The sequence below is a fragment of the Sycon ciliatum genome, chromosome 3 (assembly GCF_964019385.1).
Source record: "Sycon ciliatum chromosome 3, ocSycCili1.1, whole genome shotgun sequence".
Lineage (NCBI taxonomy): Eukaryota > Metazoa > Porifera > Calcarea > Leucosolenida > Sycettidae > Sycon > Sycon ciliatum.
The window spans coordinates 17,429,827-17,445,816 of NC_088645.1; the positions used below are offsets into that span (position 1 = coordinate 17,429,827).

At 47.8% G+C, this 15,990-nt stretch overlaps 1 protein-coding gene across 2 annotated transcripts in view; it reads right to left on the minus strand.

Annotated features, from left to right (window-relative positions):
- LOC135811602 (probable serine/threonine-protein kinase DDB_G0284251) overlaps nucleotides 1–14,273 on the minus strand; it is a 151,166-nt gene extending 136,893 nt beyond the window's left edge. For both annotated transcript variants that reach the window (XM_065324837.1, XM_065324836.1), the window contains exon 1: nucleotides 13,236–14,273. In XM_065324837.1, coding sequence (XP_065180909.1) covers nucleotides 13,236–14,180 — 945 coding nt within the window. In that variant the 5' untranslated portion in view covers nucleotides 14,181–14,273. The remainder of the gene's footprint in view (nucleotides 1–13,235) is intronic.
- Between the last annotated feature and the right edge of the window lie 1,717 nt (nucleotides 14,274–15,990).

Genomic DNA, 15,990 nt, shown 5'->3' on the forward strand with positions numbered 1-15,990 from the left:
TCATGTCGTGAAATGTCTCAGTACTCCTTGTTAGTTTTGTGCTAGATTGTGCACATCTGACTGTTCAAAATCTGGTTTAGTTGGTGGACTCGATCGCATAACTCGTGCCCACAATTCCATGAACCAAACTTTATTAAGATAGTGGATTTTTTGGATTTCACCATGAACCCGGATATGGGGAAATTTCAACCTCTCCTAAAGCAAAATGACAACTCCCTCTACGTTAGCAAACAGTCCAATCATCCACCCGGGATCACCAACAAAATACCTGCTGCTGTCAACAAGTATATTTCCACGATATCGACCAGTGACGCATTGAGGCATCCAACCCCGCAGCACCTTGTACCCAGAGCTCATTGTAGTCTATTGGATATACAGAAATCTTGCTCTATCGGTCCGAGGCACAAGAGCAGCGGAGCGGGAAGAGAAGTAGCTGGAGGGTTATATGGTTCAACCCCCCCCCTCCCCCTCCCTCCCCTCCCTTACTCCAATAACCTGTGTACTAATGTCGGCGGTAGATTCCTGAGCCTTGTTTCCTAGCACTTCCCGAAGACATAAAAACTCCGCAAGATCTTCAACCGCAATACCCTGAAAGTGACCTACAGCTGTGTGCCTAACATGGGGGCGGTGATCAGCAGCCACAATGAGAATAACCTGAGCAAACTGAAGCATGTGACTCCAGAGTCAAGGAATCCAGCTCACTGTGAGGAGAGTGCTAAGCCAAGGAAATAGTGTACGAACACAAGGAATCCAGCTCACTGCGGGGAGAGTGCCAAGCCAATGAAACAGTGTACGAACACAAGGAATCCAGTTCACTGCGGGGAGAGTTCCAAGCCAAGGAAATAGTGTACAAACACAAGGAATGCAGCTCACCATGGAGAGCGTGCCAAGCCAAGGAAACAGTGTACGGACACAAGGAATCCTACTCGCTGCGGGGAGAGTGCCAAGCCAAGGAAATAGTGTACGAACACAAGGAACTCAGCTCACTGCAATGAGAGTGCCAAGCCAAGGAAACAGTGTACGAACACAAGGAATCCAGCTCACCATGGGGAGAGTGCCAAGCCAAGGAAATAGTGTACGGACATGTTTGAATCTAGCAACAAGCCTACATCTACAGCATCTCACCTTCTCATAAACTTATCTTATTGGCGATGGTGCCAAGGAAAGAAGGTGCGGAACTGGTTACCCTATCCCGCTGGAAGGTTGGTATAGTGTACTTGAAAAAGGCTAGTTTGCCGTCATAGCCTGCTACCAGGGGTCATGTATTGCTTGAAAACGAAGTTTCTTGACCTGAATTTGAACGCGTGTCTTGTTCAGCGTATTGTTGAGTGCAAAAGAGTCTGCCTCAAACTCTGATGAAGACGTCGACCCTAAAGGGAGGCCACAAATTAACCCATTTAAGGCTAAAGGCCATTGTACCCAGGCTCTGCACTCCTAAATAACGAGAGAGCTTGGAAGCTCAGGGCCCTACGCTATGCTTTTTTGCTTGATGACATAGCCAAAAAAAGCATAGGGATGTTATAAATTCTTATAAGTTTCTACTTTTTGTTTTTAGACATAACCTGGGATTCGAACCCGCACTATCGCCGTGCATGCATCCCCCGATAGTAGGGCCGATACACTTCGCGTACATACTAATTCTTCCAAGTTGCTTCACGTTATGATCTTGTTAGTCTGTGGGCCAAGTGGAAAATATGAATTTTAGTTCCGAGGAAGAGGGCACCGCAATTTTTCTTACCCAGTCGATAGATGGGCTGGCATACATTGAAAACCACTTGTCATTCCTGATTTTGTCCAAGGGTTGCACTGGGAGTAAAACTAAATTCAGCACTGGTTGCTATGGTAACCGGAACCTAAAATGGACTTTCTGGCTAATTGTTATGGTTTTTTGGCAATATAACTTTTCTGGAGGGTCATGTAAACAGAATGTTTCCTTCCTGGATCTCACTGGAAGGCTAAAAACATGATTTGAACTTGAAAAACTCAAAACTGAGCAAACTGCATCATAAATGTACATGTACATGCACATGCACTACATGTACGAGTGCAATACAGTCTGTCAATAGCATGAGACAGTACACAATAACTATTTTGAAGTATAAAGGAGTCATTGCATGCCATTTCATCAGAACATGACTGGCTGCAGCATGAAGCAGCCACGTTTCTGATCACTTTGTCGGATCTAATAATAATAATAATCTCAGACGGATCCATGCAACGTACAGAATATTCAGAATATGCGGGCGCATTGTGCATTGTATATTGGTTGCAGATTGTCCACAGAAAGAAACAAAACGTTGAACGTCTGCACCAGTCGCTGCAAACCAGATAGACAACCCATAAAGAATGATCAACAACACAAAAACATGACAGTCTGGACATACCTGTACATGTATTGCTAATAAAGTACATACACTGGCAGACCAGAGTTGAAAGACCGTGTGATCCAAGAAGACCATGCCGACCGTTGTGGCTGTTGATGCGACAGACTTCATCATCATAACACTGGCTTATGACATCTCCTTCATAACACCAATGTGTGGCATCATCCAGATGAAATGAAGCAGTTTAGAGTGTAGGTGAACATTCTGTGCGGATGAAGGCGCGAAGCTGGCATAGTTCATGGGGGCACGTGCACCTCCCTAAAAAATTCGACCTTGGTCCCTATACAAGCATCCCTACACTATACAGGCTATACAAGCACCATGTACCTGCACAAACATTCACAAATTCTCCCCTCCACTACCCCAGAAACGCTCTCACAAACACCCCCACAGGTATCCAGGGGTCACTACTATCCACGCAAACATGCACACTCGAGAAGCACACCCACGAACGCCCCCACAGGTATCCACAAGAACACCCCCACAGATGCCCCACAGTAACTCCCACAAACAGCACATGTACACACACACACAACTACAAACATCTACACACGCACACACACACACACACACACACACACACACACACACACACACACACACACACACAAACACACACATACCTACACACACACACACACACACACACACACACACACACACACACACACACACACACACACACACACACACACACACATACACACACACACACAAACACACACACACACACACACACAAACACACACATACCTACACACACACACATACACACCAAGGCATTTACTTCAGAGCATAAACAGTAAGCTACGTGATTGTACGCACCATGTATGCACTGCAAACGATTCACACCATGGACAGGCAAGCCTTACCTCAGCTGCAAAGGAATCTAGAAAACCCTACACATACCATTATCAAAGCAAGTTGTTTCTTCTCTACTTGTCCTATAATTGCAACCACATGCTCAGCATGGCTCCTGGACCAAAATTTAGTTAAGTTTACTTTCTCCGCGTCATCGAAGTTGTCGCAGTTTGACTTTTGATATAAAACGGGGTATTTACTCACCAGCACTCGTACCAGAGGCAAGAAATCGGACATAGGCGATAGTCATCAGTATAGGGTGACGGCAAAGTTCTATTTTCTGTTATTGGAAGCTGACATTTTTGAACTAGACGCAATTTCTTCGCTGATGTCGCTGCGATGGTAATTTCGACTCGCTGAGATCAGTCAAGCGCTGCAGCCCGCAAATTTCTCGTGCTTATGGCCATTCACTCAAAGCCTCATCACTGTTTTACCTTAGCCGGGGTGAGAATGACTTCGTGGAACAAGTGGCAGCGCTTGGAGAAACATCGAGGGGTCAGCAAACTAAATACATGCAACAGCAATAAAATTTGTCGCTCTGGCTGAGACACTCTTGCAGGTACATGATTGTACCTGCAAGAGCCGTGTAGACTACACGCAGTGCTAGTGATGAACGCGCAGATGCCGTACCATGGTATACCAGTGATGCTGAAAAAGAGGGCGCGCTGGACGTGATAGTACACTTACCTGCATGAGCTGTGACCACACAGCTAAAAATAATTGGGCATGTCACGGCTAAAAAAAGTTCATTTCAAGATCGAGGTGATTCCGCCGACGGTAATCAACCGACCTCGCAACGATCGTATATTCTTACTTCGTTGGTGGTGAAGTAGAAATCATCCAGAGCTAGCAGACGACAACCATAGCAGCTCTTGTCCTGTTGAGAAAGTCAAAGCGTTTGATATGAGGCGCGACCAACTTGCAACCTTCCTTGAAATATATCGGAACGATATTTTTGCGTCAATTGACATCAGCGACGACGAAGCCTTCATCTCTGCGTGAAAACTCTCAGCCCAACTGTCCTGGAACGTTACTTCAGACTATCATACTGTGTAATAGGTTTTGAATGGTTTAACTTATGGAGTTGTGAGTAAAAAGTGACAAGTCACTAGTCAAACTGCGACAATTTCGATGACGCGGAGGAAGAACATGTATAGAGTTTGCAGCAAGGAAACTTATTGCTTGGACGATGGTGTGTGCAGGGTTTTCTTTGTTTGTTTGTTTTTATTACTATTATACACAAACCCAACTCGTAAAATAAATAATGATGTGGAGAAAAACAAACAGCTACTGAGTAGGGGCTGCACAGGGCAGCAATGATGGTGAGGTACCAGTCCAGGGGCTCCACCGACCAAAGGTCTCGGCTTTGGTCCCACACTGTACTGTGTTATGTAATGGCTGCTGTGGATCTTACACGCCTTGAGGAAATGCTGTCACAAGGAATGTAACAAAAGGGCTATTGTGTGCCGTAAGGGACTGTCAAAGCTGTTATGGCATCTCTATTATTGGGAAAACTCTAGATTTCCTGTCGACTGATTCGACTGTGCCGGTCTTACTCTACACAACAAAAGACGGTTCAGTTTGGTACACGACACCAAGCATTAAACCAGCTCCTCGAACATGCCATTAATTCCCGTAGCTATGCAGAAGACGTTACTTCAGTAACGTCTGGCGCTAGCCAGGGTCTACACAGCTTTAATTTGATTTTTTTGTGTCACACCTGGCGCTATCCCATATCTGTCCCGTATTGTACCATCAAACACAGCTGGCCACAAGCAGCTGGCCACAATATTCAAATAGGGCTTTCAAATGCAAGATCATAACGTGAAGCAACTTGGAAGAATTAGTATGTATGCGAAGTGTATCGGGGGACGCATGCAGCGCGATAGAGCGGGTTCGAATCCCAGGTTATGTCTTGAAAACAAAATAAGAGAAATGAACAATTTATAACGTCCCTATGCTTTTTTTGCCTAGGTCATCAAGGCAAAAAAGCATAGCATAGGGCCCTGAGCTTCCAATTTTTTTTGAACTTTGTTTTACTTCGCAAAATCCAAACGGGAATTTCTTCCCAATGACAAGGTAGCAAAGATCTTAAGAGGGAAAGAAAAAGAGAGAGAGAGAGAAAAAGAAAAAAGTGTGTATGCACATGATAGAAAAAATTATAGTCAGCTGGAAATCGGACCCATTGTCAAACACGGCATTTGCTACTGTTGCATGTAGTCAACGAGCAAGTGCGTAGGGAATGTAACGGAACGACACTTCACACTGAAGTCGCACACAGCACACACTGAGCCACACGTCAACGTCTTGACAGAGAGCTAGAAGATATGTTCCATTGACTTTGTAGAGTGGGACGAACAACAAAGAAGACAAAAGCAAAAAAAAACACGAGAACGCAAAAGCGCTCCGGGAACGGTCTTCCAGTACGCATGTACGCGCACGCTGCGCATGTGTACGGCAGAGCAACGCCTGCGGCGTCGCGGCTGGACGGCCGCGGGCGCGGCTCAAACAAAAGTGCAAAGCAGGCATGCACAAATCAATGCTACGCAAACGAGAAAGAAACAAACAGTCTTCGAATAAATCAGAGAGAAGTAATGCGCTGCAATCAAAGTAGACCACAGGACATCAACAGACAAGAAAGACATTTATGCAGTTTATGCAGATAGGCGAGGTATAGTGAAACAGGTAAGCTATTGTTGATGATGTTATTACATGTTACCAAAGTGACACATTTCCTTACACCTCACCCCCTGGTAACATATAATTATAAGCAATAAACAATCAAAGTGCCAGCCGATTCCTCAGACATAACGAGAAGGCTTGGCTAAGTTTCCTCTGTTCCGCAAGGCATAGCTTCCAACCTCAGCTGGAGCCTCTAGGCCTCCGCCAGCAACATCTTCGAAAAGATCAATGACGTCGACATCTACTGCAGCGTCGTCAGCTGCATTGGGCTCTACCGGTCGGCCCTGCTCCTCGTCGTCGTCGTCAGGTCCTAGCGGGTCGGGCTTCAGAAGATCGATGTTAACGACCTTCGTGCCACCATGTGTCGCTTCAATAATAACCGTTGACGCCGATATCACCCGGTGGACATGCCAGCCGGATTCGTAAGGCGACAGCCGTTTCTGGTGGCGGTGTGGCCGACGCAGCAACACAGCATCGCCGTCCCTGAACGGGCACGGGACATCAGGCTCGTCCATGAAGTCCAGCGCTGACAGCTCGCCCTCCAGGAAATCTCTCGTCTGGGCGGCTTGCCTCCGTTGGCGATCCATACTGCACACGCGTGAGGCGACGGTCCTGGTCATCATACTGCAGACTGACACCGCCCAGGCAGGAGATGACGTCCAGGCCAATCAGCAGGTCTGAGTTGACCACCGCCAGGTCATCCACTACCAAAAACTCCGCCTCTGTTTCCGGCAGGCTCACACAGTCGTCGTCCAATCTTGAGACAGAGAGTGTGACGGACCCAGACACTGCCAAGGCTTCACCATCAATGGCCACGATCCTGTCGGTGTAGGGCAGCACTGACAGCCCCTTGCTGGTCACCAGGCTGGAGCACACCAGAGAGCCTGTAGAGCAGGAGTCCACTGCTGCTGAGTGCCTGCTACTAGTGGGAGCTAGTGCGCACTTCACATCCACATAGATGCGTGGCAACTTGGCTGATGCATGTACCACCATACCCAAGCACTTGTCATCCACTACCTTACACCTACAACATGCCTGGCGCGCTGCTGCACTCGCCGCTCCCTGCTTGGCCAGCTTGGGACAGCTCGGCTTCATATGTCCCTGCTCCTGGCAGTGATAGCACCGTGGCCCTGGTTGACTGCGTCGCTCACGCTGGGGGCAGTCACGTCGGATGTGGCCAACCTGCTGACAGCCGTAGCACATCACGGACCTGGCCGGAGTCGTGGAACTCGCTCCAGCGCCAGGCGAGGACACAGCAGCCACAGCCTCACGGTGATCACCGCTGGCGCTGCTCAAGTCCAGCTGGGCAGTCTTGTCTGCAAAGCAAAGCGCTCTCGCCTGACTCGCCATGACGTCCACGCTCAGTCCGTTCGCTTGTGTGGCGATGCTGAGGCGCAGGTGACGCCCGAAATGAGCTGGAAGTCCGTTCAAGAACTGTTCCTGCAGCATCGGGTCCTCGTTGTCGGACTTCGCCGTGTGGCCACTCAGGCGCAACAATCTCCGCAAGTCGGCGAGATACGCATCGACAGTCTCATCGCCACGTTTCCGCCACTGCACAAACTTCGTGTACGCCTCGGCAGGCGAGCTGGAAAACGACTCTGTCAGCCGCTTCACAACTTTATCCTCGTCTTTCTGATCGGCTTCAGCCATCTCACTCCACACTGTGAACGCATCACCAGCCAAGTAGAGGGGGAGATACGCCATCCTGTCCTCCGCGCTGTCGATCTTGCGAATCCTCGCAACCACCTTGAATTTCTTCAAAAATTCATCTAGATCATCTTCTGTCCCTCGGAAAGGCCAAAGCAACGAGCTTTCCAACTGTGACATCTTCCCCACCGGCCTGGTCCTCCCGGGTTTCGGCACCAACTTGTAACGGAACGACACTTCATACTGAAGTCGCACACAGCACACACTGAGCCACACGTCAACGTCTTGACAGAGAGCTAGAAGATATGTTCCATTGACTTTGTAGAGTGGGACGAACAACAAAGAAGACAAAAGCCAAAAAAAAACACGAGAACGCAAAAGCGCTCCGGAAACGGTCTTCCAGTATGCATGTACGCGCACGCTGCGCATGTGTACGGCAGAGCAACGCCTGCGGCGTCGCGGCTGGACGGCCGCGGGCGCGGCTCAAACAAAAGTGCAAAGCAGGCATGCACAAATCAACGAGTGTCCAGATAGCGCGCCGCGTGGCAAGCGTCGCATCCTGAGAGAAATCTGCATGCACCGGTATGCTGTGAAGTATGGCTGCCCTTTCCAGGCCTCAGTCATACTGTTAATCAAATTGGCTGTTTACGAGTGTCCAGATAGCGTGCTGCGTGTCAAGCGTCGCATCCTGGGAGAAATCTGCATGCACCGGTATGCTGTGAAGTATGGCTGCGCTTTCCAGGCCTCAGTCATACTGTTAATCAAATTGGCTGTTTACGAGCGTCCAGATAGCGCGCCGCGTGTCAAGCGTCGCAACCTGAGAGAAATCTGCATGCACCGGTATGCTGTGAAGTATGGCTGCCCTTTCATATCCAGGGTTCTACCGCATCTGATCTGTCTCGATAAGCGGTACGGCTTGGAATGAGACAACACGACAACGCCCGAAAACGATGCCTAAACGGAACGAAATGGAAACGCACATCAAAGGGTTTTGAAACGTTTCCGTTCTCGTGCAAACGGTGAAAACAGTGAAAACGATTGAAAACAAGCGCGGACATGGAAACCATTCCGCGCAGGACTATATTTCGCGGGAAATACCCAACCCTTACAACCACCAGCACTTACCAATTCCAACTAACGTGCTACTACCCGCCCTTGCGCCAAGCCAGCACGTGATAACTCCACTCTCCAGGCCGCTAATCGCCCGTTTTTCGTTTTCGTGTAACCGGTTCAAAACAATTTGCCGTTCTCGTATAAACAGTTTGAAAAGGATTCGAGGACAGCCCGTTTTCGTTCCGTTTCGTTCCGTTTCATTTCGTCTCCGTGTAAACGCAGCCCTCAAGCTGCGTTAACGAGTATGTATGCTAAGTGTATCTGGGGAATGCATGCAGCGCAGGGCGCTAGTGCGGGTTCGAATCCTAGGTCTTGAAAAAAATAGGAGAAATGAAAAAATTATAACATCCGTGTGCTTTCTTGCCTAGGTCATCAATGTGGTTGACGGTGTCGTGTTACCCTCGAATGCAAAGAGAATGTTTATTTCTTTCGCTCACGGCCCTACGCTATGCTTTTTTGTCTGGCTCATCATGAATGTTGTTCGAATAGATGGAAACTGCCTGCAATACAACGATGTAGCCGATCAGTTCGTTGTGGCATGGTTGGGAATTGTAGCCATTATTATTTTTCTGGTTTTAGAGTTCATATCGGAACAGCCATTCTGTAATTCAAAGGGAGCCGTCATGGTCGACATAAAACACTATTTACAATACACAAGCTCGGGGAGCAAAAGTCTCTCTGTCCCATAAGCTGCCACATACCAAGTAAATACAAACCCATGCACTTTACATGAGCTAACTGTTACTTGCAAACGTTGCCCTTTTCACGAACCCAGACAAAGGGATTAGTCTATTTCAATTTAACCAAGAGTACTCTTGTTATAACACATGTGCGAAGTCACTAGATTACACATGCACCAGAGATGAAGGCGACAGCGCCAGACATCAATACGGTGTTGTACGGTATAAGGATGGCGTATAGCATGTCGTACAACAGTACGATGAAATCGTGGGAGAAACCAACGACCACTTAAGCGCTTGGGAACGATTAACATTGCAACAGTCTTATTGTGAGTGACAGTCAGGCTGAGTTTCCGAAGATCAGTAGCGAGTGCTATCCCGAGGATTATGTTAGCATTACAAAAGCATAGACAGGATGCGTATTACAGGAGACCCAAGTTGCTGAAGACCAGTAGTCATTGCTGATAGCGTGCAGAAAAACTACATCTGCAGCTTATTTTGCCGTCGGACAGGATGCGTATTATAGGAGACTGTAAAGTTATGTAATGTGCTCCACAGGCAACCATGCATTCGGCCATCAGCAACAGTTAAGCACAAGCACACTATCAAGGTAAGGACATTATTGTATTTTTGTATTGTATCGTATTTTATGGAATCTAATTTTACCCCATTGGCTCAACAGGTCAATGTATTACTACAAAAAGCCAGAAAATCCGATTATAAGGAGATATAAAGGAAAAGAAGGAGCAAACCAAAACTAGATGAAGTGAGAGAAAAATAACAATCCGCAATAAATTCTGCAAATGCTTTTGCCTAACTCATATTCAAACTGATTGAAACGATTTTGCAATACAATGATTTAGCCAATGAAAGTAAAAACATTTTCATCAGTTCTAATGACATGCACGATGAACTAGGCAAAAAAAGCATAGCGTAGGGCCCTGAGCTTCCAAGCTCTCTCGTTTAATCCACGCGTCGTATACTTGCAACTGATTGATCGTAATAGAAGGAGTGATAGAAGAGGCGGTTTGAAAACCGATAACCGCACTGTCCAGTTGCTATTCATGATTCTCTCCGCTGCATTGGTTGGTGGGCATTAATTGTAGATGTACTCAATCTGCGGACAGAACTGTTTCGACCTTTGCGGGCTCATCAGATAATGAGGCCGAACCTTATAGCAATGAAAATAAATCTTCCAAAACCTGATGTAATTGTAGATGTGAAAATATGAAGTTTCGGGCCAGTCGCCCATCAACAGAACAATTTACTAGGGGATGGGTGACTGTCTTGAAACGTCATAACTTTTACATCAACCATAAAAGAATTTCCATTTGCAGCGCATGGGTAGATCTTGAATAGCAACTAAATAGAGGGATTATCAGTTAATAAAACTCTTTTTTTCTATACTGCTGGTGCGTGATAACCATAAATTCTTTTTAGACTTCATTGAAATGAAGTCTAGAGTCAAAGGGACCAGTAAGCTACGAGTCATGATTAACGGTGCACCAAGGCGACGAGATATTATACAGTCTGATAGTGCGACAACAGGCAGGCACAGTGGTTTGGTCAAAGACCATCATTGAGATACAAGAGGTACCTTGTTCAAGTCCTGCCTGGGAGCGGTTTTCCAGCCGTGCTGCTACCAGAGTCAACTGGGAACTTGTGACCAGGCACGAGGGGTACATGGATGCAGCTAATGGGGTTTCTCGGCACTTATGCCAGTGGTTGTGAAACTTATCCACTCATCCCCATTGCTGCATCTGCCGCTAGGGTTTAACAGTTTGCTAGTGGCTGTAGTGAGTTCCCTTTGGGAACGGACACGATAATGTACTCATTTTAGTGCGACAACAAGGCACCACACTGACAAGGACAGTGAAATATTCAACGACCTAACACCTAGCTAGGGTTTATCGGGTGTTAGCGGCCGTCGTGAGTTCCCCTCTATAACGGATACGATAATTTACTTTATTCCCGTAGCTATGCAGAAGACGTTACTTCAGTAACGCTTGGCGCTAGCCAGGGTCCACACAGCTTTAATTTGGTAATTGTGTGTTTGTTTGTTTGTTTGTTTGTGTCACGCCTGGCGCTATCCCGTATCTGACGGCAAAAAAATCATAGGGATGTTATAAATTTTTCAGTTCTCCTATTTTTCAGGCATATCCTGGGATTCGAACCCGCACTATCGCCCTACATGCATTCCCCCATACACTTCGCATTCATACCCATTCTTCCAAGTTGCTTCACGTTATGATCTTGCGTTTGAAAGCCCTATTTGAATATTGCGGCCAGCTGTATGTGGCCAGCTGTGTTTGATGGTACGGTACGGGAGACGGTGTTGTATTACCCTCGATCGTACCTGTCCCGTACCTATCCCTACCGTACCGTACCATCAAAGACGGCTGGCCACAATGCATATTCAAATAGGGCTTTCAAATGCAAGATCATAATGTTAAGCAACTTGGAAGAATTAGTATGTATGCGAAGTGTATCGGGGGATGCATGCAGGGCGCGATAGTGCGGGTTCGAATCCCAGGTTATGTCTTAAAAAAAGAAATTGTTAAAGAATTTTATAACATCCCTATGCTTTTTTTTGTCTAGGTCATCAAGGCAAAAAAGCATAGCGTAGGGCCCTGAGCTTCCAAGCTCTCTCGTTTTTATTTTTTAACACCTAGCTTTTACACATCTAACAAGCGCAAACCAACTACCTACCAACTTGGAAGGCTCAGATGCGGAGAGTTCCAAGGAGAGAAATTCTCTCTCCCATTTCTCTTTGCTTGACATCTACTGTATTGGCTGAACATCAGAGTTTTAAGAAGTAAAGGGTGAGAATGATTTTATAAAATCATTCTCATTCTCAATGCATATAATGCATTCATCCACAAGATAATCAGGGTAATGTGCAGTGCAGGCACAGTGTCCAGCGCAAGCGCAGTGTCCAACGCACGCGCAGTGTGCACCACATGTGTAGTGTACAGCGCACGTGCAGTGTGCAGCGCACGCGCAGTGTGCAGCGCACGCGCAGTGTGCAGCGCACGGGCAGTGTGCAGCGCACGCGCAGTGTGCAGCGCACGCGTAGTGTTCAGCGCGCGCCTACGGAATTAATTTATAGAAGACAGGTGCGTACATGTACTTGTACATGGCCGTCTCAACGTTCCTGGACGGCAGCCTTCAAGACAATGTTGGAACCAACGACCGGGAAACTCTGGATTTCCTCACAACCCCATCATCCCCCCCCCCCTCCCCCCCCCCCCCCCCTCTTCCGCCGGATATCGAGAAGTTACAAAACAAGAAAACGACGAGGCCGAGGTGGCAAGGCAAAAGAAGCAGGCGCGTCGGAACGACTTTGGAAGTGGGGCGGCCATGGAAGGGGGGTCGGGGGTCCTCCCCCGGGAAAAAATTTCAAAAATTAAAGCCAATTGCAAGCATTTCCGGGCATTTGGTGCCATTTCAGTGTACGGTAACTACAATGAAAGACTTTTTGATTCTGCAAAAAACCAAGAAGATGCTACGATCGGGGACAAACATAACCCTCCCCCGGGAAAAAATTCAAAAATTGAAGCCAATTGCAAGCATTCCCAGGCATTTGGTGCCATTTCAGTGTACATGGACTTTTGATTCTGCAACAAACCACGATCGGGGACAAGGATTTGCCACGTTTGCGCTGAGATCATCGCGCTTTGTTGCAGTGTGCTAAAAAAAAAAAAAGGCCGAAAAGTGGGGCGGCCATGGCCGCCCCGACCGGTGCGGTTCCGACGCCCTTGAGAAGGTAAACATTATGAAGCTCTCAGAGTTCTTGGGAACTCGTGCCACAACAATACAACATGGACGTCATTGATTTTCGATTTCTAACAGTTCAACACACACGTACCTGCGGCAATGAGGACAAGAACTGAGTAACACCCTGGACGAATTCGTGAATCTCCTCTGCAGCTGGTCGACGGGCCGGTGGGTCAGCAAGACAGCGTCTCACTAGGTCCTTCAGCGGGTGGCCGTCAGGGATGCGAGCAAACTCCGCGTGTCGCCGCTCCAGCTCTGGTATAGCGACGTGGCTGCCGTCAGCTGCCTGGCGCGATCTTGGTGCGAACATGAGCTCAATGGAGGGCATCACACCGCTCAGCACGCTCATTGCCGTCACTCCGAACGAAAAGACGTCAAGCGAAAGATCGTACCTTGCCCGGCCAGATTCCGTCTCTTGCAACGCCTCTGGCGGCATGAATAACTGTGTACCAGGCTGTTGGGTCATGGACTGAGCGGCTTCACGGAACTGATCGGCAACGCTAGGCAGTAGCGTGGAGAGGCCTAAATCCGTGATTTTGGCCACACCATTGTCAACGAGGACATTGCTTGGCTTCAGGTCGTGATGCACCATCGGGATGGAGTGCAAGTAGTGAAGACCTGCAGCAGTATGTTCGATGTAGCGAATCAGCTGAAGCAAGTCCTGTCTGCGTGCACCAACGCTCATTGTTTCCAGTGTGTCGGACATAAATTCCACCACGATGGCTGGAGTTGTTCCGACCATGCCCACGCCGAAAATTTGACACAGATGCGGGTGGCGAAGACGTGCCATGCGTGCAATCTCTGCTCCAAAATCATGCAGTACGACGTCGCGTCCTTGGTTTCTTCGATCAATCAGGATAGAATGAAGTGCCTTTGCGGCCACCTTCAATCCACACCATTTAGTCTTGTAAACTACAGCAAATGAGCCACGACCCAACTCATCCTCTGTTTCATTCACGTCCAATGTACCCAGATAGGGCACTGCAGGCTCGTTCAAGCCCAAAGCGGTGAACACCGCATTCTCCTCAGCGGCCATAGCAGCAACTAGCGCACCGCCGACCACTGGCACTATAGAATAATTGTAAACGACCAGGGACAAAGACTTGAGAGAGACGAAAACACAGTAATGGACGAAGGACGATCGTGAAGTGCGACACCTACTACAGACTGTCAGTCTACTACTAGTAGTAGATCTACGTCAACACCAGTGAATCGGAAAGGGCTTTTACGAATCCCTGGTCAACACGGTTGCTGAAGTACTACCGTCCGGCGACAGACAGATTATGACTCATTCATTTTGACGGTGTTTTCCATGGTTTAGTGATCCCATTAGTACTGACTGTCTGTACATCACTGATCACGCCGGGAGTCGTGTAGATCCCAGTAGATCTACTACTAAGGACTACAAATGAACAGTTATGTCATGTAGTAGATCTACCAGATCTACTGTCGACATGTCTGTAGACTCTGTACACATGTACGGATCTCACGGCTTTACGTGAACTCTGCCATCACTGAAGTCACTGCATTGCCGTCACTGGCGTCAGGTCGGGCCGTCAGTACCGTCACCAACACCTTATCTATGGTTCGAACTCACCCCTCCGCCTTTGCCATGCAAGTCGCGCTGTAGACAGCGGAAATGAGACGGCTGAGCACGAGCTACAGCCAGGGCCAAAGGCGTGAACAGGCTAGCGTCTAATAGTAGCGATCCAGTGCAGCCAGTTCATGGTCTGTCATGATGAAAAGCGGTTGGAGGCCCTCTCAACCACGTGCAAGCAAAAAATGTGTCCGACTTTTCTGCCAAATATCCACCATTCAATTCTTGGCTGACCATTCGTACAAGAAAATCGCCCCAGATTTGTCGAAAACTTGCACTCTAACACAGCATTCCGGGCAATTATTTTCGCCCCGATCTTGAGCCGATGAGGATTTCCCACGCTGGCCGAAAAATCTCTCTGGCGTGGACCAGACATCAGACCAGGCATCAGAACCGGGAAACTGAACGCACCATTGCTAGCAGTAGCAGATATCCGTGCTAGGCATGGGCGGGTGATGGTAGCATTATGGCTGGCATTAAAGTCCCTTTTTTCCAGGTGGCATAATGCTGGCATTATAACACCATTTCGCATGCAAAATTAGCATTACAAGCATAATTGCCGGTCGACAACGGTGTCATGCATGAAGCTGGCTAGGTCCAGTTCCGAAAATCGTGCATCTGAACTCGTCTGGCTTCGTCCCAAGACTTGACTTTGCAAATCAACCTTCTGACTGGATTGTTTCAGACAACATGCTCACTGCTGTGAAGTTGATTGTTCCAACTAGGAACACACGCTAAGTTCGTATGCTCACTGCTGTTTTTAAAGTTTTTCTCTTCTACGCTTTGGCCTTGATCCAAGACGGCCTTCTTAAATCGACTTTTCCAACTTTCAAACTGGCATTATGGAGGAGTGTGAGCATTATTAGTGACATTATATCCTCATATTATTTAGAAAAGCGATCCTATCAGCTTTTCTATTATTGTGTTCACACGGTAAGACCTAACGAAACCGCAATTGAGACACGTTGTCTACGTAAGGTGATTGGTACCTGGACCATGCATGTACTTCATTCCAACCATCGCGTGGTCGGCCGCGTGCGTGTGCAAAACTGTGCATGGCAGACATGTTGCAGCCTTTTCGGATGTGCATGCACGAGGAACTTCCTTCTTTGGAACTGCTTCTTGCATGAGATGGTTCGGATATTTTGTCTCCTGGCCTGGCTTATTTCGATGGCGCTGCTGAGACCTCCTTTCACTGAATATTACTCAATGACGGGCGAGTTGGCCAGTTCCCTTTGATTCATTTGCT